The 25,053-nt window shown below is 36.6% G+C and overlaps 1 protein-coding gene across 2 annotated transcripts in view; it reads left to right on the top strand.

The window, feature by feature from the left end:
• UNC13C (unc-13 homolog C) overlaps nt 1-25,053 on the top strand; it is a 577,988-nt gene that overhangs the window by 127,396 nt on the left and 425,539 nt on the right. For both annotated transcript variants that reach the window (XM_004578069.4, XM_036495361.2), the window contains 2 exons: nt 773-795; nt 1,367-1,431. In XM_004578069.4, the coding sequence (XP_004578126.2) occupies nt 773-795; nt 1,367-1,431 (88 nt within the window). The remainder of the gene's footprint in view (nt 1-772; nt 796-1,366; nt 1,432-25,053) is intronic.

Here is a 25,053-nt window from a genome sequence, read left to right as displayed (position 1 = left end):
GAGTACCAGTATGTTAAGTAAAAATGTACTATGTCCTTATGACCCTGGAAGATTGAAACCTGAATTTATCAAACAAACTAGCCAAATATTCACACTATATTCTATTGTCCAACAATTTGGATTCACGAGTGGTTGAAAGTGGGAAATTTTGCCCCTATAATTTAACTTATAATGGGAGGCTATGGGAAAACCAATCCAAACCTGAAACATTGACTCTAAAAAGCTGCAGAGGAGGAGGAGTCGTCTTGCATTTGTATTCCATTTGTGCCATTTACTGTGTCTGTGATCTGTATACCTTCTGATAGTAGTTTCTTATTTGTAGCAGACATTCAATGTAATTAGCCTTTGGATTCTCATATTCTGTGATAAATAACTCCTTATGAAAACAATTCTAGATAGTCAGCTGATCTAAGCAGCTGATCTCCCTTGGTTCTTTCAGTGTAGTACTGTGAAGCAGTTTTGCAATGTAATAATGACTGAAATTTCTGTCTCCTTCCTGTTTCAGAGCCCCAGTTAGATTATAGGACCTCTGATTCAACTAATTTGTTTGTGATATGATATGCTTTCTTCAATTAATCATGTTTTATACTTTCCAATTGTTCTGTGACATTTTCTAGCTTTCTAAATTATAATGGACTGCCCTGTCCGTTGAAACTTCATACATGTTTTTAAAACAATGTAACAGTAACACTTGTTCATATGTGTGTTTCTATGATTTCTTGAAATGTATTCCATCTAACATGTATCCCTTCTTTTCCTGATTCTCTTTCAGATAGCAGTTCTGTGGATGAAAAGGTTTTAAATCATACTTTTTCTTCCCTCCTGAGGGATCTTGTCTTTTGTACATGTTTGTTTGTGACACACTAGACTTGTTTTGGTTCCTTTGTTTCAGTTGTGAAATGTGCATGTTATCCCAGCTTTCCATTCTTTGGTTGTCTTTTAATTGTGCCCTGATATGTTGCATTTCTGAAAAGGTTACACCTTGCCAGCTGCGCTTACTTTAGCTTACACTTGCCTACCTAGGGTCTGCTACGGTCAAACCCAGCATCTGTTCTTAAGTCTGGCTAAATCATGACCTTCCTGACTGATTCATGAACATCACTGTGCATATCAAGTTTTAAGGGTCAATTGTATAGAGAATATGATCTATATTACTGGTCTCTGCCAATGCTTTTGTTTAAATGCTGACAGCCAATTTCCAAACCACCGCTCCCCAAAACACAGCTTTGACTTGGAGCTGACCCTGCTTAGCATCTGTCATACTAGGTGTTACATGTGTAGTGCAGTTGACCCGTGTCCTAAATTCATGTGTAATTAGCTAGATATGCTAAAAGACTGTTTTGTTTTCTCTCACTCTTCATTTAAGGCACGAATAGTAAATGGCACTGCTTTGGATGCTTCCAAATTCTCTTCTCTGCAGGTGTTTGGTGGGTAAGTACTTGCAGTGTCTTTGTCATGTACTCTTTGATTTGCTAGTACTTAGCCATTCTCTCAGCCTGTATTGTTTGAATGTAGTATAGCGCATGATGGTATAATTGTCTAGCTGCAGTGTCGCTTATTTTCATAATAAAGCAACTCCCTTTAAAAAGATGATACATGTGCATGACAGAAGTTTTAAACAGTAAGGACCTGCATGTGTACTCATTATTCAGTAGGCAAATACAACTACATAATTCTACATGAATAAATGTATATTATCACATGTTCTGTTTGGTACACTTGTCTTCATGCAATGATTTGTGCGCAGATATCATTCCATGTCAGTAAGTTACATTTCCTAGACACATCAGAGTAAAATTTAGTGATAGCATCACTTTAACACCCCACAGTACACACTGGAGTCATTTTCACTCATATGCTCATATTTTTTCTGTGTGTACAAACATGTATCTATGATCTCATCAAATAAGTGACTTTTATGATGTCTGTGTATTTTAACATAAACAAGGTAATTCCATATGTAAGTATATAAGCACTAATTTACTGCTGATATGTTAATAAATATTAGTTGCTTTATATAAAATGTATCATCTAATCCCTACAGTAGTCTATGAGGTAAGTGCTATTTTTCTTCTTATTATACACAGTAGGAAATTAAAGTACAAACATGTAGAAAACTTTCTAGCAGGACTGCAAAGAAGTGCCAATCAGTATCAAAACTCAGTTAATCTCATTCTAAAGTCTATTATCTGAGCCACTGTTATATTCCTTCTCACTTATAATTTTTTTTCTCATATTAACATTGAAAATCATAGCTTGTAAAACGGCTTCTTGTTTCTAAGTAATAAAAATATTTCAAGAATTTATATAATTTCTCATTGAATTCTATCAGATACTTTTCAGGTTATTTATGGGTGTAAATGGTATTGTAACAAACATAATGTAATAGTTTTAAAGTAAAATATGTAGGCCAAGGCTTATGCATAGTATTTATCTGTCTATTTACCTATCTTCCATATCCATCTGTATCTCTATCAATATCCATACATATATATTTAGTTTGGGATAAATGTTGTATTAATGTAGCTGTGTACAATATTAATAGAAGCAAAATTAATAGATACGTTTTAGGGAAATTTATGGAATAATTTAGTTTTATAATTCCATGAAAAATATTTTTGGTGACTCTGTATGCATGTCTGCATGTTGTTTATTTTAAATGAGACATTGATAAGATTTAAATTTTCTAATTTAAACCAGCATCCATCTATCTATATTCCAAATAGAAGTGATTAAGATATGGTTTAGGATAATATATATAGCACTATTCTTATTATGAATAAATTAAGATTTACTCACATTTTATTTGGTGTCACAATGGTTTAAATAGATTATAGAAATCACCTCTGGTCAGATTATTTTGATTCATCTACAGAAATTTCAGGTACTAAATAACTTAATCTCTATTATCCCAGATACTTTTTACTTCTTATTTACAAAAAATAATAATTGGTAAATTGAATAAAATGATTAGCTTGGAAGGTAATTACATTGGATTCCAGTTTAAGTATAAGAAAATGTTGGAATGCCATGTCAAGGTCTTGGAGGTTTAACTGAGTTAATGATCTTTTATACCCTGCATTTTCTCACTCACTGTAATCCTATCAGTAACTTCCTGACATCTTGACTTCCTAATGTATGTCTGAAGATGGGCTATTATTGTGGTTAAAGTATCAGATTTACACTACATCCATGCTTTTTGCCAAGTTTATGTTGTGCCAAATGGCTGTCTGAACTAGGTCATGTTTGTATTACAGACTTTGTACATCATTGTTTTTAGAGAAACTATTTCAAGGACTTTCCAAGGGATTTAGGCATCCTTATGGTAGGAGAAGGGAGTGACAATTTCAGTCATCTAGGTAGCTTGAGATTAGCTGAACTCATTTCCTCTTGAAGCACTTGTGGTTTATTGTTGGAATATGAGTGCTCAGTCGAAAGCTCTTCCAGAGATATTTTCTTACTTTACATTTAAAATGTATTTCTTAACATGAGCAACAGCTGCACTTCTTCCAAGTAGCACAGCTTCTACTGTCCTGGAAAACAGGCAATGCAGAAACCTTAAAATAGGAAGTCACCACCTTTTAATGACAATGCTATTATATCATTCACTTTCTGGCCTTCAACATTTCTCATCAGTTCAGGACGAAAGCATATGCATCCTTCTTTCCTCTCAGGTGTCAGTGAAAGAGTAATTCATACCCACTGAAACCAGATAATAAACTTAAGAATTTCGTCTTCTGTTTCCTGCTCACTTCTTTGTACATTTCCTGTAAGTGTTGCTGGAAAAAAAATGCCATCTGCCAAGGCAAATATCCAGGCAGGTTCTGGGAAGCAAAATGGTAGAGGGCAATTGAAAGTGAATAAAGAGATAGAGAGGAGATGGAGATAGAGATAGATAGAGATAAAGATAGAGAGATAATAGAGATAGATAGAGGTTAGAATAATGTACATTTCCATGAAAGCTCAACTTTAAAGGTGTTCCTGCTGGAACTGTGATCAGTGCTGCTCAAAGTACATTTTGCTCAAAGAAGTCGGAGTTAAATTTCATGTCTACCCTTCAGGAACTTTATGAATCTATATTACAAGCGATGGTGAATGAAATCATTGAATATCTTCTCCAAATACGAATCATTGTTTTAATTTGAGATTTAATTTAATAATCCTTTGGAACTTCTATGATCTGAGTTCACCATTCCCCGGATGGATAATTGTAGTCAAAGTTTCATTGGTGGAATTTGGAACACCATCTCAAGGTTTATATAGATGTTATTCTCTTTTTATCTCTCATTTGTTAGCCTTTTGTGTATCAGAATTCAGGCAAATATATGAAACAGTGGTAGAGTAGGGAAAGACAATTGGAGGAAGAGGTTGTGATCATGTCTGTTTTCCTCAGCTTCGGAGAATGTTTCTCATGAGTACTGAGTTTCTTGACCCCATCTAAGAGAAAGTGTATCCTCTTTGCTTGGCTCTGAAGCAGGCTGTTTTGCTTTCCTTAACCTCAATAGTCTGGTGACTGACTGCTGTCCATCACAACCAGAGTTACTGAATCCCCTTGGGGAAGAAAAGGTTATGAGAAAGGTGAGAAAAAGCACAGATGGAAAAATGAATGCAGATACTGTTGAAAGGCAGGGCACCGAGAGACTGCCAAGCGGAGAGGAGCCAGCTTCTGTCTCAACCTCATTTTCAAATATGTACAACTGCCAAAAAGGGAAAAATGTTCCATGATTTCCAAGGTAGTTCAGTGATTGTTATGAAAAAAAATAACTTGAAGGATTTGAATCAGCTTCAGTACCATAGTGTTTCTTTATTTTTAAATTTGCCTTGACTAAATGCAGCACTTTTTGTTGTTACTCTAGGAACTAACATGATTTAGGTTGAACAATATGTGTGTATAATTAGTTTTATATAATCTTGATATTTCTGTTATAATTAGCCTGGGCCTGAAATCATCCATAGAAGATAAGCTTATTCTGACTCAATAGAGGTTCTTTATTTGCCTTTCCTTGTTAACAATGGTCTCTCCAGTAGCTAAGAACTCTTTCAGATTATTTTCTACCTATTACACAATTCAAACCTTTCCTGTCTTTGGTTAGTCTCACTACTTCTGGAAAGTCAGAAATTCTCCTAAACCTGAACAATAGTTATTTCTAATAGTATAATCCCTTCCCCACAGGTCGACAGTTCATGCTGCCCAAACACCCTCACATGCTCTGAATCAAAGAAAATGTCAGTTCCTCTGTAACAGTTGGCTTCAATCACAGCAGCAGGTCAATCTTTTACAGAAATGGAAGCTTTTGTCTTTAACTTCCCAGTTAATTGCTTTTATGGAAGCTTTCCTTTTTACTCTAGAGAATTTAATCTAGAGGAGTTCACTACAGATTTAGATAGGAGTAAATTAGAAATGTTTCATTATTGTAAAGGTTATCAGATGCAAACAGTGAATTGTCCACTTTGACAATTCACTGTTGTATATCAATGTCATCACCTTGGCTGTTATTTTTGTTTTTTACCTACTTGTACTCCTGTTGCTTAACAGAAGCCTGGCTTGAATTGCCATGATAATTGGGCAATTGCAAATTGATCTCTGACTGTTCTTGATCCCTCAGTTCATTTCTGCATGCTCTCTACATACTGCTCTAATCTCCAAAAAACACAGTCCTTGTTGGCTTAGATGTGTTAATTTCTCCTGTTTTTCTACCATGTGAATTATAAATCTCCCCACATGACCTTAGCTAGCTTTCCTGCTTGCTTTTTCTGTCTCTGTTGGTAGAATATTCTCTTTCCTGAGCGTTCACATGCTTGTGTCATCCCTGTGTTATGTGTCAGTTTCTTTAGTTGTATGCATTCAACACAATTCTGATGTCCCAAGTTTTAAATTATTAGCATTTTAAAACAATTGATTTGCTTAAGGCATTCTAGGAAATAGTGCTGCCTACATCTCTTTGCTTGTATCAAGGAACAATCATATCACAGGGGAATAGCAGCAGGTAGACCAAGCCTCAAGTAAGACTGGGGAGAGTCCTGATTGTATCAATAATTCTGGCACCCTGCATTCTGCCTGCAAAACTTCCAGAGAAAACACATCATATCCTGAATACCATAACTTGGCTCAGGGAAAGATACTCCTGATCAGGCAAACAAAATTGCCATCCAGCCTTCTAAACCTCATTTATCATGAAATGATTACTGGGGCATTAGTGTCATGTAGCCAAGAATACTGTCTATGTAATGCTTGCCTACCCCGTATCTCTCAGTTCTCTAGTTTAGATACAATTAGCTGCCTCAGTAAGCTTTTTTGAAAGATAAATTAGCAACATTTGGTATCGCCTCTGGTTAGAGAGATATGAAATCATTGGTGTAGGCTTTGATTATCAGTCATAGTGACCGGACCCAAAGTGACGATTTCACTGTGTGGATTCACAAGAAAGGCATTGCAGGCACACTGTTAGCTCTGTTCATGGGAAATACAATTAGCAGCAGCAGCTCAGCGAGTAGGAATAAACTTTACATTTTCTTGCATAAACCAGGTTAAACAGAGTATTTTTGTGAGTTAGGTCATCAGGAGTTTCTTTTCTGTATATATTTTCCTGAAGGAATAGCTACAGATAATTAATAAAACTAAAAACATTTGAGTTAATGTTTTTTCTATCATGTTGCTGTTTTGTCATAGTTTTCAGTCCTTGCACATTGGGCTACTGTCCTGTTCTTCTTGGAGCAACAGGAAGGAATTGACCTATGTCTTTCTCCAGAAGACCAGAACGAACTTGTTCATGTGGTGGTGACAGAACTCTAAGGAAGCAAAGGAAAATGCATATGTCGTTTTTTTCTAAGACTGAAATTGGTAACTCTATTTTTTTTTTAACAGAGTTTTTTGTTCTCTTAGCAGAGAAAAGGAATAGGACCCACCAAAACCAAAGTCAAATGTGAAGAACATCCCAGTAAAATAACAACAGAAGACTAAATCAATGCATAATCCATTGCTAAAATGATAGGACCAAATTACCACCTATTCATAGTAACCCTGAAAGTAAATGGCTTAAACCCATCAATCAAATGTCATAGACAGTAGACTGGATTATAAAAAGCAAAATCCATCTATTTGTTGCCTGCAGGAGACACATCACCAGCAAGGCCAGCAGAAACTAAATCTCATGGATTTTGATGTTTTTGGTTTTAGTTTCATTTCTTCAAAACACTTTTTTTTCTCATTAAGTTCTTCACTGACTCATACATCAGTGACATCATTTTCTTCAGGAAGGTTCTTGATTTTCTTTTTTTTTTTTTTTTTTTGCTTCACATTAGTCATTTGGTAGCACGTTATTTAACTTCATGGTATTGTTAATTTCTTTTTTTCCTTCCTGTTGTCGATTTTGTTTTGTGGCTTTTCATTTAAGGGATGTATAACAACTGTTTAATGGAGATGTGAGGATATCATATCCAGATGTGAGGATACAATGCAGTATGCATCTCTACTTCCAAAGATAGACTCCCAATGAAACTGTTAAATATGTCTTGACAATAGGATGCTGAACTCTTTGCCATTGTCTATGCCTGCAATGACTTAAGACTGTTTATGAAGAATTATACTATTATAATAATATAAGAGAACTTGGTGTGGGGATTTTGGGAGGAGGTAATAGAAATCACAGCACCTATGGAACTCTATCATAAAATGATAACAATCAAAAATGAAAAATTTATTTTTTATTGGAATGTCAGATTACAGAGAGAAGGGGAGACAGAAAGATCTTCTGTCCACTGTTTCACTCCCCAGGTGGCTACAATGGTTGCAGTTAAGCCAATCCAAAGCCAGAAGCCAGGAACTTCTTCCAGGTCTCCCACACGGGTACAGATTCTCAAGGTTTTGGGCCATCCTCCACTGCTTTTTCATACCACAAGCAGGGAGCTGGAAGGGATGTGGAGCAGCCGGGGCATGAATCAGCACCCGTATAGGATTCTGGTGTATGCAAGGCAAGGACTTTAGCCACTAGGCTATGGCTCTGGTTCCTTTTTGTGTGTTCGTTCTTGTTTTATTTCACACAAAGCTGTAAGTCCAATCAGGGTCCAAAAAATGTGGACGTAGACTCTACCTCCTTGTCAGAGAAATGAATGACTCAGGCCATTGTTTATACTTATTCATGATTATGTTAGATTACAATTACGTATTCTCCAAATTATATATTTTTCACAACTTGAAAAAGCTAAAGCATTTTTAATTTTTGTCCTCATCTAACATAGTGTTTTTATGTTTGGAATAATAAAAAACTGCTATAAAATATCATTATCTTATGGGTATTTGCTTCATTATCTCAGTTACAGCATAGGGCGCAGAGTATTTACTTTTTAGATGGATGGATAAGTCTCTGAAAATTTGAGGGTCGAGATATTTCTGACTTTCAGTTATCAGGTCATACTTTAAGAAGAAGGAAGCATTGAATCAGAATTTAGAGTTCAACTATAATTTTAACTTGTGTGAGTGGAAAAGAAAATGCAACCCAGAAAGCATTAAGAACAAGTAGGTAATGTTGAGCACATGGAAGGGTGTTAGGTCTTAAGCAGACTGAGTGGAAATGAAATGTGGAAGTCTTGTTTGGGCATGTCTGTAAAAATGTGAATCTGTGCTTAAGTTATTAAGTATAATAATTTTTGTAAAATGCATTCATACTTTAGAATATCTGCATGCTGCACAAAGTGACTCAATTGTCCTGGGGACATAGAATTAAGTAATTACAAGTGGTGTAATTGTAATATCGGGAAAGACGAAGTAGGTGAAGTTATACTCACAAGAATGGGTAGTTTTCATTAGGCAGAATCAGCTGCCAGAAAGATGAGAAACTTAATTTTTAGAAAGACACTCATCTAGAAGCAAGTGCACTCAGGCACAGCAGGCATCTCCTTTGCGTTAAGGACTTTGACACAACTGTGTCAGCTGCGATCAGCGTCACCAAAGCTCCTGCTCATTATCTTAATGTTTAGGCGCTAAGCTGCCAGGTAGGAAAAGCCAAAGAATGAGATCTGCAGAAGCCATCCTGCTTGGAATGATGGGACCACAAATCTTTTTCCACAATGTGATATCATCTGCCACATCATCTTTGCCTATAAACATCTCTTCAGGGAATAGTGCTCGAATGGTTGTTCCAGACTCATTTGAAAAGTACAGTTTGTAGTCAGAATATAATCACAGGGCTAGTCAGTGACTCTCAGCCTTTTTATTTAGCACATATTATAAAACAGAGATGTTTTATGATACATTTTAGAAAAAAATAGACTTAGTTCAAGGTGACTAGAGACAGGGTTTCCTAGGATTGAAGGGTCTCCAGCAATGCAGTTTGTATTGTAAAATCAGGCAGGTCCTACACAATTAAATGAGCTGGTTACCCCATGGGATTTGGGGAGTTCTGACTGCCCCCCACCGTGCCCCACAATTTAAATTTGTGCCGCTCAATAGACACTCTAATTTGGAGAAATTAGGCATGTACTTTTATCTGTACAGCTCTGCTTCGCCAAGCTTCTGACCAAGAAAATGCATGGATTCAAGCTTAGAAAAATAATTGCCTGCTCCAGCCCCCTACTATGGTATATCATTAGCTGTGATTGTTTGGCCATTGGTTGCAGCCCTTTTCTTCCTGTTATTGAAAACCAGGGCATGGATAGCATTTATTCCACTTTCTTTGTCAGGAAGGCCCACTTCTTGTTGCCATTAAAGCCGGAAACAAATCTTGCCACTGCTTAGAAACTTGACACTCCTCGCACCACACCATTAAACATTTTGCTACTGGCAACATGTCTCACTTATTATAAATTAGCTATTTTATGTTCCCTATTTTGCAGGCAGCAAGAGAACTGTCCAGCAAGCTCACTGATAGAATAATTTATAAGTTTCCCTAGCAGTAAATGCTATTTAGTTCACTAGATGGAGAGAATGAACATAGTAAAAGTCTGACTCAGCATAAAAACAGATAGATTTTAATAGATAGGAGAAAACAAAAGTGGGAATATTGTCATTTTAACTAAATCAAAGTAAAAATACTAATTAAGGGTCTGCCAAGTGTAAAGGCTCTTCCATGATTTGTTTTTGGGAAAGGATACAAAAGTATATAGATGCCTCTTTCCATGTTCATGTTGACTTTGGTAGAGACACTGAAGCATCAGGTGACCCTGTGGTTAAAAGGTGCCTAAGTGATTACCTGGCATACTTTTATCACTTAGATATGGACACAAATGTTCTGGTTTGGTAGATGCAGCAGGCTCCTGATTTGGGCGGACATAAGGAGTTTGAAGATAACTCAGTGCCAGATTGGAAATTTCTTGAGTCTTTCTCTCATCTCAGGGTGATTCTATAAATCAGTCACCAGCAACTTAAGACTGACCAATGTGCAAACAGAGAAGTCTTATACTCTGTATATTAGTCATTCAACACTAATTTGATGCCAGGCACAAACACCCAGTTTGACAATGCTAGAAAATGCCCTTAGCCACAAGATATTGTCCAGTATAATTGTAATTGGCCAATTTAATTGCATATTAATTTCAGCTTATTTCAGTGATCTAGTAGAATTAATAGTGCTATGGTATTATTTAAAATGGGAATAAAATCTGAATATTTTCAAGAGCTTAGAGGATTTTAAAATGCTTTTGGATTTGTTTCATATGAGATACAGTAAGCCTTTTATTAAGTACCATTAGAAATGTGGCTATTTCCAAGCAATGGCCTGTGTCCTGGAGGGATTTGTTTTATTTTTCTGAAGCATACGTTTTATGTGGGTACCCAATCTTATCATTTCCATTCTGCTTGCTCTCTGGTCATTAGAAAATTATAGGAAGTTACACATGTTAGAGCCCTATTGTCATTATTGGTTAATTTGTCATGTGTGTGCATGTGTGTGAGCATTTATGGATAGCAAATGTCCACTGTTGAATATTGGTTTTGTTTTCTGTTACATCAGAGCTGAAGCAAGCATTAGCATCTGAAGGCACTTCAAACGTTTTTGAAAAAGTAGAGATAACACGTTTATTTTAGCACAAAAATAATTGAAATTTGCACGTAACGTTTTCATAGTAAACATTTTCTGTGAACATTGGAAGAATTTCTCTTATGAATGCATTCTGGTTTTTTGGCTTCTAAACAAACATCATCCAATTTTATTTTCTATGAACTTTCAAAGTGCCCAGTAACCACCACCAATTTCACTAAAGAGCAGATATAGATCTATTTTCCAGGTGGCTCACTTTGGCACATGTGCCCTGAGGTTGCAGAATGTAGAGACTTGACAAACTTGGCTTATGGAAAGTTTCATGGAGATTCTGCAGGCCATTGCTTGCAAGCAGATCCACTGGCAGCACATCCTCACTCTGAAATACCTCCTGGCCAGCAGGCTTCAAGCCTTTCTCCCTCAGAAACAAGTTCAATATTTTATCACCTTCTCAGTCTGATAAAGCTGTATCAAATCCAGAATCCTGTCTGTAAATTAACTTCTATTGTATCTTCTCTTCATAGAGGCTAATTCAAGAAAACCATTTCCAACCAAGTAATGAGAACAATTTCTTGGGTCTTTATTCCCTTTCGCTGGACACAACACAAACTCTTATAATTTGTTTTATATATTTTTCACTTTCATGTTAATACACTTGCTCACTAGTCTCTTAACAGAGATGTAAGAGAAAAATTCTCATCTGGATTTAGAATAGTCCCTAAGTAATCTTTTAAGTTCTCCGTTTTTTTTTTTAAGTTAGCTGATTTCTTTAAAAGGCAGAGTTACAAAGAGAGGGTGAGAGGGTATCTCCCATACACCATTTCACTTTCCATTTGGCCACTGAGCCAGGGTTGGACCAGCCTGGCTGGGAGTTCCTTCTGGGTCCCTCCCACTTGGGCGCAGGAGCTCAAGGGCTTGAGATATCCTCCGTTGTTTTTCCAGAGGTAAATCAGGAGGAGCAGATGGTAATTGAGTCAGTCCCCATATGGGATTCTGGCATCAAGCTGGTGGCTTTATTTACTATGCCACAGCACCAACTCCTCCCTTATTTCAGTAAGATTAAATAAGAGAAAGAAAGCAAGAGAAAGTAAATAATGAACAATCCAAACTCACTAAATTTAGTTTTATCCTTTTAATCTGTGCTCTGTGAATTGTTGAAATAAGCACTCAATATACTATTGAACTGTATTTGAGAATATTTTCTTCTTTCTCTTTCTGTGTGCACCACGTCTGCTTTCCTATACAGTATGATCAACAAAGCCACTTGTCTAAATTCTCTACCACTTCTTAAAGTTTGAGAATGCTCTATCAATCTGACACAAACTGCTAGGTTCTGAATGCTGTGCTAGGTATTATTTTAATACATCAGTGTTTCTAAGACATTAAAATCTTTGTTGAAATCACGAGTTGAGAAATAAATTTGCAGGGTTAAAATGCTCCATGAGATATGAGAGAAACGTAGTTTTAAAACTGTTTTCTTTAGTTTAAGTTGTAAAGTTATCTTACAGTGGGGTTATAGGAAGAATAAGCCCAGAGATGTAATATGCAATATATGGAATATAGTTATAATATTATAAAATAGAAAATTGCTGAGAAAGTAGATTTTAGATGTTTTTACCACTAAAAAAAATGTAGCTATGCAAGCTGTAAATTATGTTGCTAGAATAAAATAGCCACATCATATTGTGCATCTTAGAAAAGAGGGAGAGAGGAAAAGAGTGAGGGAAAATGGCAAGAAAAGAAGGAACAGAGAAAAGAAACTACATTTTAAAAGTAGATTCTTTTTTTGTAATGTTATGATTTTTTGCACTTCAAGTTTATGACAATTATTTCTTCTCTTTTTTTTAAGATTTCTATTTTTATTGGAAAGTCAGATATACAGAGAGGAGGAAATATAGAGAGGTAGATCCTCTATCCATTGATTCACTTCCCAAGTGGCCACAATGGCCAGAGCTGAGCCAATCTGAAGGGATGAGCCAGAAGTTTCTTCAGGGTCTCTCACGTGGATACAGGATCCCAAGGATTTGGGCCGTCCTTGACTCTCTTACCAGGCCACAAGCAGGGAGCTGGATGGGAAGCGCGGCAACCAGGATTAGAACTGGCACCCATATGTGATCCTAGTGCGTGCAAGGTGGGGATTTTAGTCACTAGGTTACCACGCTGGCCCAAAAGTAGACTGTTGAGGCTGTTCTTTGGCAGAGTGGTTTAGGTGGGCTCCTGAGTCCATCTTCCTGCTGATGTGATACCTGGGGGGCAGCAAACTTCCCAGGGTATAAATTAGCTACTGCTTTAGCCTGGCCCTTCCTGATCATTGTAGACAGCTTGAAAGTGAAATAATACATGGATGACCATTATCTCTTTGCCCACTCATCAAATAAAATGAAAACACAGAAAAATGTGTGTTTTAAGTTAGATATAATGACTTCAACATTGTGAATATTTTTGAGGGATATTATAGACATTTTTATTTATTTCTAATTTTTTAAAAATTTTGAGTTTTATGATATAATTCCATAGGGTCTGAGGTTTCCCTACCCCTCCCCAAATTCCAACCTCCCAACTGATTTTCCCCATATTATTACAGTAGTGTAGTGCTTCACAAGCAGTCATAAGACCTTCAATCTGTTGTTTACGTGTGCCCTGACATTGCTTGTACAGACAATGTCATACAGTCCAGCATTCCGTTTTCTAAATATGTCCTTCTGTTTCATTGGGAGTCCATCTTTGATCTGGAAGTAGGGATGCTACTGCATTGTATCTTCACATCTGGATATGATAGTCTCTATCACGCTATCACTATACATTCCCTTAAATGAGAAGCCATGAAACAAAGTCAATAACAGGTATGAAGTTAAAACAAAATTACAGCACCATGAAGTTGGAAAACATGCCACTGAATAACCAACTCACGGGTGAAGAAATGAAAAACAAAACACAAAATCCTCTTGGTTAAAGTAATGCTGTTGTGTGATCCATGAGTCAGCGATTAATTCAAGAAGAGAAACTATGTGGAAAAAATGAAAATAAAAATAAAAACATCAAAACACACGGCATGCAGCAAAAATAGTGTGGAAAGGGTTATCGATCTTACAATCTGCCTGAAGTTTGCCTTATGTCAGAAAGAACATATGGCATTTGTTCTTTTGGGATTGATTTATTTCAGTGAGCATAATGGTGTCTAGTTGGGACCACCTAGTTGAAATTGGTATGATTTCATTCTTTTTAATGGCTGGGTAAAATCCCATGGAGTAAATGTTACCACAATTTCTTTAACTCCTCTTTGGATGGGCATTTGGATTGTTTCCATGTCTTTGCAGATCCCCTTCTTATATGCAGTTTTCATTTCCTTTGGCTATATTAGTAGAAGTGGGATAGCTGGGTCATGTGGCAGGTTTATTTGCAGTTCTCTAAGAACTCTCCATACTGATTTCCATAGTGGTTATACTAGCCACCAACAGTGAAGGAAGGTACCTTTCTGGCCACATCCATGCCAGCAGTTGTTGCTGGTAGAGTTCTGAATGTAGGCCAACCTCATAGGAGTCAAGTGGAACCTCAACATAGTTTTCATTTGTATCTCCCTAATGGCTAGGGAGCCTGAGCATCTTTTCATATGTCTATTAGCCAGTTGAATCTGTTCTTTTGAAAAATGTCTTTTCATTTCCTTCTCCCATTACTTCACAGGTTGTTTTTTTGTTGTTGTTGTGTTGTTCTGTTTTTTTGTTTGTTTGTTTGTTTGTTTGTTTACTGCTGCTGGGTTTCTAAAGCTCTTTGTAAATCCTGGATATTAGTCCCTTATTAGTTGTGTAGTATGCAAAAATTTTCTCCCATTCCATTTATTGCTTCTTCACTTTGTTAATTGTTTCCTTTGCTGTACAGAGCTTTTTAGTTTGGTGTAATCCCATTTGTTTATTTTGTCTTTGACTGCCTGTGCTTTTGGTGTTTTTTCCAAAAATTCTTTCCCCAGGTCCATATCTTGGAGAGTGCTTCCTATGGTTTCCTCTAATCGTGTGATGGTTTCTGGGTGTAGGTTTAGGTTTTTGAACCACTTATACCTGATTTTGGTATAATGCAACAGGTGTGGGTCTTGCTTTTTATTCTGCAGGCTGCTAGCCATTTGTCCCAAGAGCATTTGTTGAAGAGACCAGGCTTTTTGCCTGGATTGTCAAAGGTGAGTTGGCTATACGTGTGTAGGCTCCCTTCCTATGTTGCTATTCTGTTTCATTGTTCTCTGTTTCTGAACCAGTAACAGACTGTTTTGATGACCACTGCTTTGTAGTATGTCTTGAGGTCTGGAACTGTGATTCCTACAGCTTGATTTTTATTCTTCGGGAAAGCTTTGGCTATCCGTGGTCTTTTGTGATTCCAGATGAACTTTTGTATTTTATTTGCTATTTCTGAAAAGAATGCTGTTGAAACTTTTATTGGGGTTATGTCGAATCTGTATATTACTTTTGGTAATGTGGACAATTTGATGATGTTGATCCTGCCAATCCAGGAACATGATGAGTTTCTCCATTTTTCAATACCTTCTTTTATTTCTTTTGTTAATGCTCTATAATTTTCATCATAGAGGTCTTTACATATTTTGTTAGTTTAATTCCTAGGTATTTAAGATTCCTCTCCACAATTTTAAAGATGTTTACAATTTCTTTCTCAGTCATGGAATTATTTGTGTACACTAGTGCCATTGATTTGTGTTCATGTATTTTGTATGCTGGTACCCTGCCAAAGTCTCTTTTGAGTCCCAATAGTCTCATGACTGAGTCTTGGTTCTATGTAGAGAATCATGTCATATGCAAATAGAAATAATTTAAGTTCCTTATTTCCAATTTGAATTCTTTTAATTTTGTTTCCTTGCCTAGTATCTCTGGCAAGGACTTCCAACACTATATTGAAGAGTAGTGGTGAGAGGAACATCCATAGCTAGTTCTGGATTTTAGTGGAAAAGTGTCCAGTCTTTCCCCCATTTAATATGATGCTGGCGTTGGGTTTTTTACATGTTGCTTTGTGTTATAGAATGTTCCTTCTATGCCTATCTTAGGGTTTTCAGCATGAAATGGTGCTAGATTTTATCATATGCTTTCTCTGCATCTATTGAGATGATCATATGATTTTTATTTTTCAATTGATGTGGTGTACCACATTTATTGATTTGCGAACGTTGAACATCCCTGCATACCAGGGATGAATCCCATTTGGTCCAGGTGAATGATCAGCCTGATGTGTGTTGGATCCTGTTGACTAGTGTTTTGTTGAGGATCTTTGTGTCAATTTTCATCAAGGATATCAGTCTGTAGTTCTGTTTTTCTTTTTTTTCTGGCTTTGGTAGTAAGGTAATATTGGCTTCATACAAAGAGTTTGGAAAGATTGCCTTCCTGTTTATTGTTTGGAAAAGCTTGTGGAGAATTTAGGTAAGTTCCTTTTGAAACATTTCATGGAATTCAGCAGTGAAACCATCTGGTCCAAAGCTTTTCTTGGTTGGGAGGGCTTTAATTATCAATTCAATCTCAGTCCATGTTATAGGTCTGTTTAATTTTTAATTGCTTCTTGATTCAATGTTGGTGGATTGTATGTGTCCCAAAATCTATCCATCTCTCCTAGGTCTTATGATTTGTTTGCATATAATTGCTTGTAATAGTTCCTAAAAATTCTCTGTATGTCTGAGGTATCTGTTGTTATATCTCGTTTTTCGTCTCTGATACTGTTGATGCGTATCTTCTCCCTCCTTTTTTTGATTAGTTGGGCTAGTGGGAAATCTATTTTGTTTGTTTTCTGAAAGAACCAGCTTTTTGGTTCATTGATCTTACTTATTTTTCTTTTGGTCTCTATTTGGCTTATTTCTTCCCTTATTTTGATTAATTTTTTTCAAGTAATTTTGGGATTGCTTTGCTGTTTTTCTAGCTCATTCAACTGTAAGGTTAGCTCATTTACTTGGTGTTTTCCTAATTTCTTAACATAGACATTGATTGAAATGAACTTTCCTCTTAACAGTACCTTGATTGTATCCCATAAGTTGTGCTATGTTGTGTTGATTTGTTTCAAGCAATTTTAAATTTCCCCTTTGATTTCCTCTCTAACTCATTGTTCATTTAGTAGCATATCTTCCTGGGTTTTTTGGCTTATTGGTCTCTAATTTCACTCCATGATGGTTTGAAAAGATGCATGGTATAATTTTGATTTTAAAAAAATTTGCTGAGGCTTGTTGTGTGGCCTATAACATGGTCAATTCTGAAGAAGGATCCATGTACTGATTTAGAAAAGTGTATTCTCTGTAGGATGAAAGTTCCACTAGATATCAACTAAGCCTGTTTGCTCTAATGTCTGAGTGAGTTCTGTTGTTTCTTTGCTGTGTTTCTGTCTGATTGATCTGTCCGTTGATGCTAATGGGGTATTAAAGTCCCCAACTATTATTGTATTGGAGTCTTTTCTCCCTTTAAATCCATTAATATTTGTTTCATGTAACTAGATGCCTTTTGCATTTGACGTATATACATTATGGTGATACCTTCTTGATGAATGGATCATTTAATAATTGCTGTCTTTCTTCATTTCCTTTAATGTTTTTTTACATCAAAATTGATATCATCTGATATAAGAATGTCTACACCCACACATTTTTCCTTACCATTAGCTTGGAATATCTTTTCTATCCTTTCACTTTTAGTTTCCTCTGCTATTTGTTGGTAAGAGGTGTCTCCTGTAAGCAACAGATAAATGGGTTTTGATTTTTGATCAGTCCTCTAATCTATAGCGTTTGATTGATGAGTTTAAGTCATTTACATTCTATGTTAATATGGATAGGTGACAGTTTGGTCCTGTTGTTTTAACAATGGGTTGCTCTTGGATTTAGTCTTTTTTGGCCTTTCACTGGGATGCTCTCCACATTTGCCTATGGTTTTGGTTGTTGCTTTTCCTTTCCTTTTTGAAGAGAATGTCTTTGAGTATCATTTGTAGGGCAGGTTTAGAAGAGGCACATTCTTTGAGCTTTTCTTTACTGTGGAAGAATTTTATTCCATTTTCAAAAACAAAGGAGAGCTTTGCTGGATACGTTATTCTGGGCTAACATTCTCTTCTGGCCTGTAGCATTTTCTTTGAGAGGTCAGCTGTGAATTTGATGGGGGTTCCTCTATAGGTCAATTTTTTCACATGCACATTTAAGGATCTTTCCCTTATGTTCATTAAAAAGAACTTGATTATCGTGTGTTGTGGTGAAGTTCCCCTTTGATCAACTCTGGTGGGGGTTCCATGCCCCTCCTAGATATTGTTTTCTAATTCTTTCTCCAGATAGGGGAAAATTTTTGTTTATTATTTCATTAAATACATTTTTAATCCCAGTTTCTTTTTCTGTGCCTTCAGGAACTCCCATAACTCTTATGTTGGGCCTTTTAATCATATATTTTAATTCTTGGACACTTTTTAAGCTTGACCTAGGTCTGCTTCCAGCTTTTTGATTGTTTCCCCATTGTGACATTAAATATCTTTCAATTCTGATATTCATTGTTCTGCTTCATTCATTCTATTATGGAGACTTTACACTGCATTTTCAATTTGCTCCACTGTGTTCATAATTTCTAATATGTCAGCTTTCATTTGATTCATTGCTTCTATTTCTTATGTGACATATTCCTTAGATTCCTTAAACACCTGTATGTGCTTATCATTGTTGTTCAGAAGCGTTATAATCAGTTTTCTGAATTCTACATCTCCCATTTTCTCAATGTCTTCCTCTGTTAACTCTGAGAGTAGTAGAGGTTTTTGCTCCTGTGCCAGAGAGTCTTCAGTAATGTTCCTAGTGCCTACGTCTCTCCTTTTACCTTTGGTCATTGCAATTCTGGTTGGCAAATTCTTCTCCCTAGGGCAGATTTCTAAGATGTGTTACCCACAAGTCTACAAGTCGATTTTGTGTTCAAGCAGTGTCCCAGGTTTGGAAAACACCAGCTGTCCTAAATAACTGGGTTGTTGGTGGCACTCATCTTGCTGGCACCTGAAGGACATTAAGTCTTAGGGCCACCTGGAACTATTTTGGGTGAAGCTTGAAGAGTGCCACGATGGAACTGTTTTCTCTGAGGGGCCTTTGCAATGCACTAAGCCGGAAGTGATTTTGCTCCCAGTTTAGCACTTGTGCAGCTCCCCTTGCGCACCACAGTGTCTGGTCCTGTGAAAATGGCACCTGATTGCCCCTTATTCAGCACATGCATGGTTTATTGCTGTTCCTCTAGTCCCGACAGTCCTTGCCACTCTGCACAAGATGGCACCTGGGGGGGCACTGATGGAGATCCGGGAATGCTGACTGTCATATCCAGAGACCACACAGACCCTGCAAGATACAAGGCTTGTGCTGTTTTCCCTGTGAGATCAGCTCAGTGCGATTAGCTAGAAATAAGCCTGCTCTGGGCCATCCCTTCAAATCCACACTCTCTGCCCCACTGTACAAGATGGTTCCCAATCTGGTAATACTGAGAGTCTGTGCTGTGATATCGACCCTGCTCCTGAAATACCCCTTGAAATCTGCTGCTCCTTTTCTGCTCATTGTTGCTCACTGTTGTGTCAAACAGATCAGCAGGATGGGCAATTCCTAGCCTGTATTCACCTCCTAAGCTTCTGGTGAACTTCCACTCCCGTCTGGCTGCTGCAGGTGCCGGGGCCCCTGCCGGATCTTTTGCTGCCTCTGGAGTCCAGATTGCCGGTGTCTGGATCACTGTTCACCAGCTGCTGGTGGGTTTTCTGTTCACTGTACCACACCCCCGTCATTGCTGCTTCCCTGTGTTCAGGTGTGTCCAGGTGCCTCTCTGCCAGCTGCCTGACCTTGGTATTTTCCTGGAATCTGCTGCTTGTGCTTCACCCTGTCTAATGATTCCCTGATGCCCCAAACTCGCCTGCACCCTATACTTCCCATTGTGAACACTTAAAACTTATGTCATAGATATCATAGTCATTTTAAAAATTCTATTTATCATAAAAATCTTAAATGAATAGTTGGCTTGTGTGTGTTGTTTAAAAAACAATCCATGGCCACTAAAACATTTTGAAAGGTCTCAAGAATAAAATAAATTTCTTATCCTTCTACTCAAAGTAGTTTATGTGCCAATTTCCAAAATAAACCTTTGTTCATAATTTTTCAAAACTCTCCCAGAAATACACTAAAGAAATACAAGGATGTGCAGATATGTGCTGGAATGTGTATTAATGAGTTTATAGATGTTTTTAGAATATGTATAAACCAATTTTTCACCAATGTTATTAACAATCATTTCCATGCTTGGATTTATTCAGATAAAATTAAAACACCCATAGAATTGTTTTATGTTAGACATTATGGGCAGTTAAAACTTTGATTACATATCAGTGATACTTGTGCCACTTAAAAAGCTAACATTGTAAGTATACTTGAAATATGTTCAGGCCCTTCATTAAGAAAATTGAAATAACTATGTAAGTAAACAGTTTGGGTTTAGATGTGATAAATCAAACATAACAATTCCTTAAGTAATATTTGAAGCTCCTCTTACTGTGCTGGAATTTCATTGCCACCCCTCAGTTGCCTCCTCTGTAAAATTTTACCAACTGGGAAAACATAGAGTTGTGAAAATTAAATGAGATGATTGGATTAAGATTGGCAGTGCCTGGAACATAGATAACATTTGGAACATTTTACCTGTGGTATATTCTTTCAGAATTTTCTAAATAAATGCCCAGAATACTTTGTTAATATTTGTGAAAATGATTAGATTTATACATGTGCTAACCACATTTATTAAACTGCCACACATGCACACATGCTTCATTTTATTTGTGCGTATGCTTCACTCTGAAGTATCTTTGGCAGTATTCAAAAGCCACAAATAAAACTCTACTGTAGTAAGTGGAGCAGTATATATACATAATGTATATATATACAGTATATACAGTATAAATATACTGTAAGTGGAAGGGTGGAAATTTTATTTTATTATAGCTCGTTGAAATTTTAAAGTGAGCATGGGTTATTTTAAAACAATAAACACACACAGGTATGCATGCCAACTATTCATTCTAATATGTATTATAGAATTTTAGAAGTAATTACAATTTACTGTCTTATATTTTCCTTTTTAATAAAATTTCTTTTAAAAATTATGAGATGTTCCAAAATAACCAATTGTTACTTTGTTAGCTAAAGCATGATGTTATAAAACATCTGGAAAAATTATTCCAAGACTTTTCCATGCTTTTATACTTAAAAATCATGGATATTTTCTAATTCATTCTTAAAAACATTAAACTGAATAGTTTGCATCACTCTTAGCACACTTTAAATCTTATAACACATAAATATTTCTCCATCCATCTGTTTTCTAATCTCAAACTAAATGGCAAGGAAACTTTCACAGATAATCCAGTTACTGTGGAAATGAGACACTGACACCATCAAATGGGCAAACGTATTGCTTAATTTAAAAAATACTAATGAATGTTGTTCCTTTTATAAAATCCTGAGGGAATATTTAGATCACTTTTCTGTGATTAAATGATTTTGATGGATGACTTGTGGCATCGCATTTCATGAGCGTAAGCTTATGTTTCGCTTAGTCATTGGGAATCTTATGCATTAATGGAACTACAAACCACATTTCAGAACCTAGCTTGCTCCTAAATATGGATCTGTCTCTGTGTAGAAAAGCTGTTGATCTTTTCAAAAATCTTAAAAAAAATTTTTTTAGGTTTATTAATATAAAGAGATCTCATGTGCTTCATAGGTACCGTTCTAAGAAAACAATTATACTTCCCTCATTTCTTCCTCCCTCAACCCTCTCTTCCTTCCTTTTTTTTATCTGTAATTATTATGAAAGAAGTTTCAGTGCATGCTATAATTGTGGGCTTAATGCATCACTAACCATAATATTCAACAAGTAAGAAGTAGAAAAGTTATTGATCTTTTAAGTACTTTGCCCTCCTGTCAGTTCCAGTGATTACTCATTTGATGACTGGACTTTGCAAGATGACTTGTCTGTAAATAATGACTTCCCAGGACATTTAGAATTAAAATTCAATACACTTCACTGACCTGTAAGGTCTGGGCACTTTTCCACGCTCACTTCATGCCCCTCTTGCCTTTCATCACTGCGCTATGCTGTTTTCTGTTGTGTGATTATTGTCCTTCCCAGAGGTAAGGCTTTCAATGCTCTGTGCTCAGAGCCTGGAGTGCGCTTAGCAAGCCGCCTTCTCCTCACCATCTAAGGAGACCTCTGTTTAGGAGATCTTCCATCCAAGATGTTTTCCCTGGCCAGGTGCTTTCCCCTCCCCCTGCCTTTGGGGAAACTTTCATGGTCTGTAAATCTCATCTTTTGTGCATTAATGGGTTGGATATTTATCTGCCCTCCCACAAGGTTGCAAACTCCATATCAACAAGGTCAGGATATATTTCTAATCACTGTACCAACATGTATCATCATGCATACTACATAGTAGGTGCTCCATGTGTCTGTCTGAAAGGAAAGGAGAAATACTTGTTCCTACAAGGATATCTGTTTGATAGTGATTAAATTGATTTCCATGTGAAAAGCATGTGTATATGAGAAATACACACATCAGTTGAATAAACAGTCCATGATGAAATTTCAAATATAAAACTGAAGAACAGTGAGAGGAAAAAAATAAGGAAAAATCATTTGGATCACAATACACAGGCCATGAGTTCCACATTCATTAAAAAGGTAAGACCCAATATCAAGACAGTATGACAGGAGCATAAATATGTAAAAGGAGAGCAGTCATACTTCAGGGACTTTCCAAAAATGCCATTGTCATCATTATATGTGGTACTGGAAGACTATCAGATTTCTTCTTGTATGTTGGTTCATTTTGCCAGATTCACATAGCTGTCAGGGTGGGACCAAGCCAAGGCCAGTAGCATAGAGCTCCTTCTGGGTCTCCCAAGAGAAGAGCAGGAGCTTAAACACGACAGCCATCTTTTGTCTCCCCAAATACCTTAGCAGAATACAGACTTGGGAACAGAGTGGAGAACACAATCCTTCCAATCCAGACTGTGGGTCTATCAGTTGGTGAATTAACTCACTGCATCAGGACAGCCACCCTATGCCCCTTTTGACATTCAAAATGTTGGTAAGGCTTTTCTTATCTTCTTTTTCTAAATGTTTCTCCTTCTGCATAATAGATAGCCCTTTTAATTTGTTAGGTTGGGAGATTTGGTCACAATTGATACCTTGTACAAGAAGGTTTTAGGTTAGAGACTATACTTGTATTAGGAAGGCATGTGCCCTGCAAAAATAATGCTCTAGAGTGTACCTTGCAGGATATTCCTTTCAAACTATCTTTTTTTATGGAAAATATTTTATTTCTTGGGCTAGATGTTGGAGGCACTGGTACTAACTAAATAATTTCACAAATTGTACATCTTTACTTGTGTACCTTTTTATTTAAGTGCATTTATTTTTTTCACTACATTACAGTTTTATTAGTTAAATTTATATCCTTTCTAAAATTTTCATTTTTTCCCCAAATGCCTAATATGTAAAGTGGCTTCATGAGTCAAATTGCTAACAACTTCCTGTGGAGAAATGAATAATAAGCAGATGGTATCTACAAAATGGAATTACAGTTTTATCTGCAAAGGACTATTTCCAAGTGTGAGGTTGGAGAATTTACTAGGCTTGGGCAAATATTTATACATAGAGAGCAAATCCATTTCAAGTGGACAATTCAACCAGTCTTTCACATGTTCACACATTTGTGTAACCAGTAACCACTCAGACTATTGCCTTCATTGAAGAACATTCCTCATGTTCCTTTGTAATAAATTCAAAACCATATGTTGCAAGCAACCGTTGCTTAATTAATAGCAAATACAGATAATTTGTTCTTGTTCTTGAATGTTATATATACGAGGTAAGGATTCTTTGACCCAAGCTTCTTTAGCTCAATGATATTGTTGGTTGTATCAACCGTTCATTCTTGTTGATTGCTGAATAGTAAACTCTACTGTACATAGCACAGCTGATGAACCCTCCACTTAAGCATGATTGAGGTATTTCCAGCTTAGGTGAGGCTATTATTTTGTTTGTTTTTGCTGTCTTAATATAGATTCGACGAACATTCTTGCTTAAGATTTTATCTGTATCATGTCAAATTCATATGGCTACTTTCTTTACTATATAGAATGCGTTGCCTTCTAAGAAATATTTTCTCATTCCAAGTTTGTGAAGATTTTCTTCTGATATGCTTGAGAAATTTTATAATTTTAGCCTTTGTATTGTGAACTATGATCCATTCAGAATTATTTTTGTCTGTGTGTTTCAACTCTAAAAGTAAGAAATATATTCTCTTTTGTCAAGTAAAAATGCACCTGCATTGTGTGTCATTTGTTGAAAATGTGCTCATCTCATATGGATTCTGGATTCTATCCTGTTCACTGCTCTGTTTGTATTTCTCAATGCCAGTGGTACAGTCTCCACAGGTTTGTTGTAAGGCTAGAGAAGAGTCTATTTCTCTTATTTTCTCCTATTATATATTTTAAGCTGTTCTAAGTCCTTTGATTTTCTGTATAAATTTTTTATATGTGTTCTACTAAAAAATGTGTGCAGAGATTATGATTGGTGATGCATGAAACCTCTTGATCAGTTGTAGGTGAATTGTCCTTTGAAAAATAATAGCTGGGGCCCAGCAGCGTGGCCTGGCAGCTAAAGTTCTCGCCCTGAATGCGCCGGGATCCCATATGGGTGCCGGTTCTAATCCCGGCAGCTCCACTTCCCATCCAGCTCCCTGCTTGTGGCCTGGGAAAGCAGTTAAGGATGGCCCAAAGCCTTGGGTTCCTGCACCCATGTGGGAGACCTGGAAGAGGTTCCAGGTTCCTGGCTTTGGATCGGCGCAGCTCCGGCCGTTGTGCTTACTTGGGGAGTGAATCATCGGATGGATGATCTTCCTTTCTGTCTATGCTCTTCTCTGTATATCTGACTTTCCAATAAAAATAAATAAATCTTAAAAAAAAAGAAAGAAAAAGAAAAATAATAGCTGTTCTGTTGGAAGGACATGGACAGTTTCTCCAGTCTCTCCAATTAAATCTTCAATTTCTCTGTGTACTTTG

The sequence above is a fragment of the Ochotona princeps genome, chromosome 6 (genome assembly GCF_030435755.1).
Source record: "Ochotona princeps isolate mOchPri1 chromosome 6, mOchPri1.hap1, whole genome shotgun sequence".
NCBI lineage: Eukaryota > Metazoa > Chordata > Mammalia > Lagomorpha > Ochotonidae > Ochotona > Ochotona princeps.
Note: the sequence above shows the minus strand (reverse complement) of the source record. Positions and strands in the feature narration are given on the sequence as shown.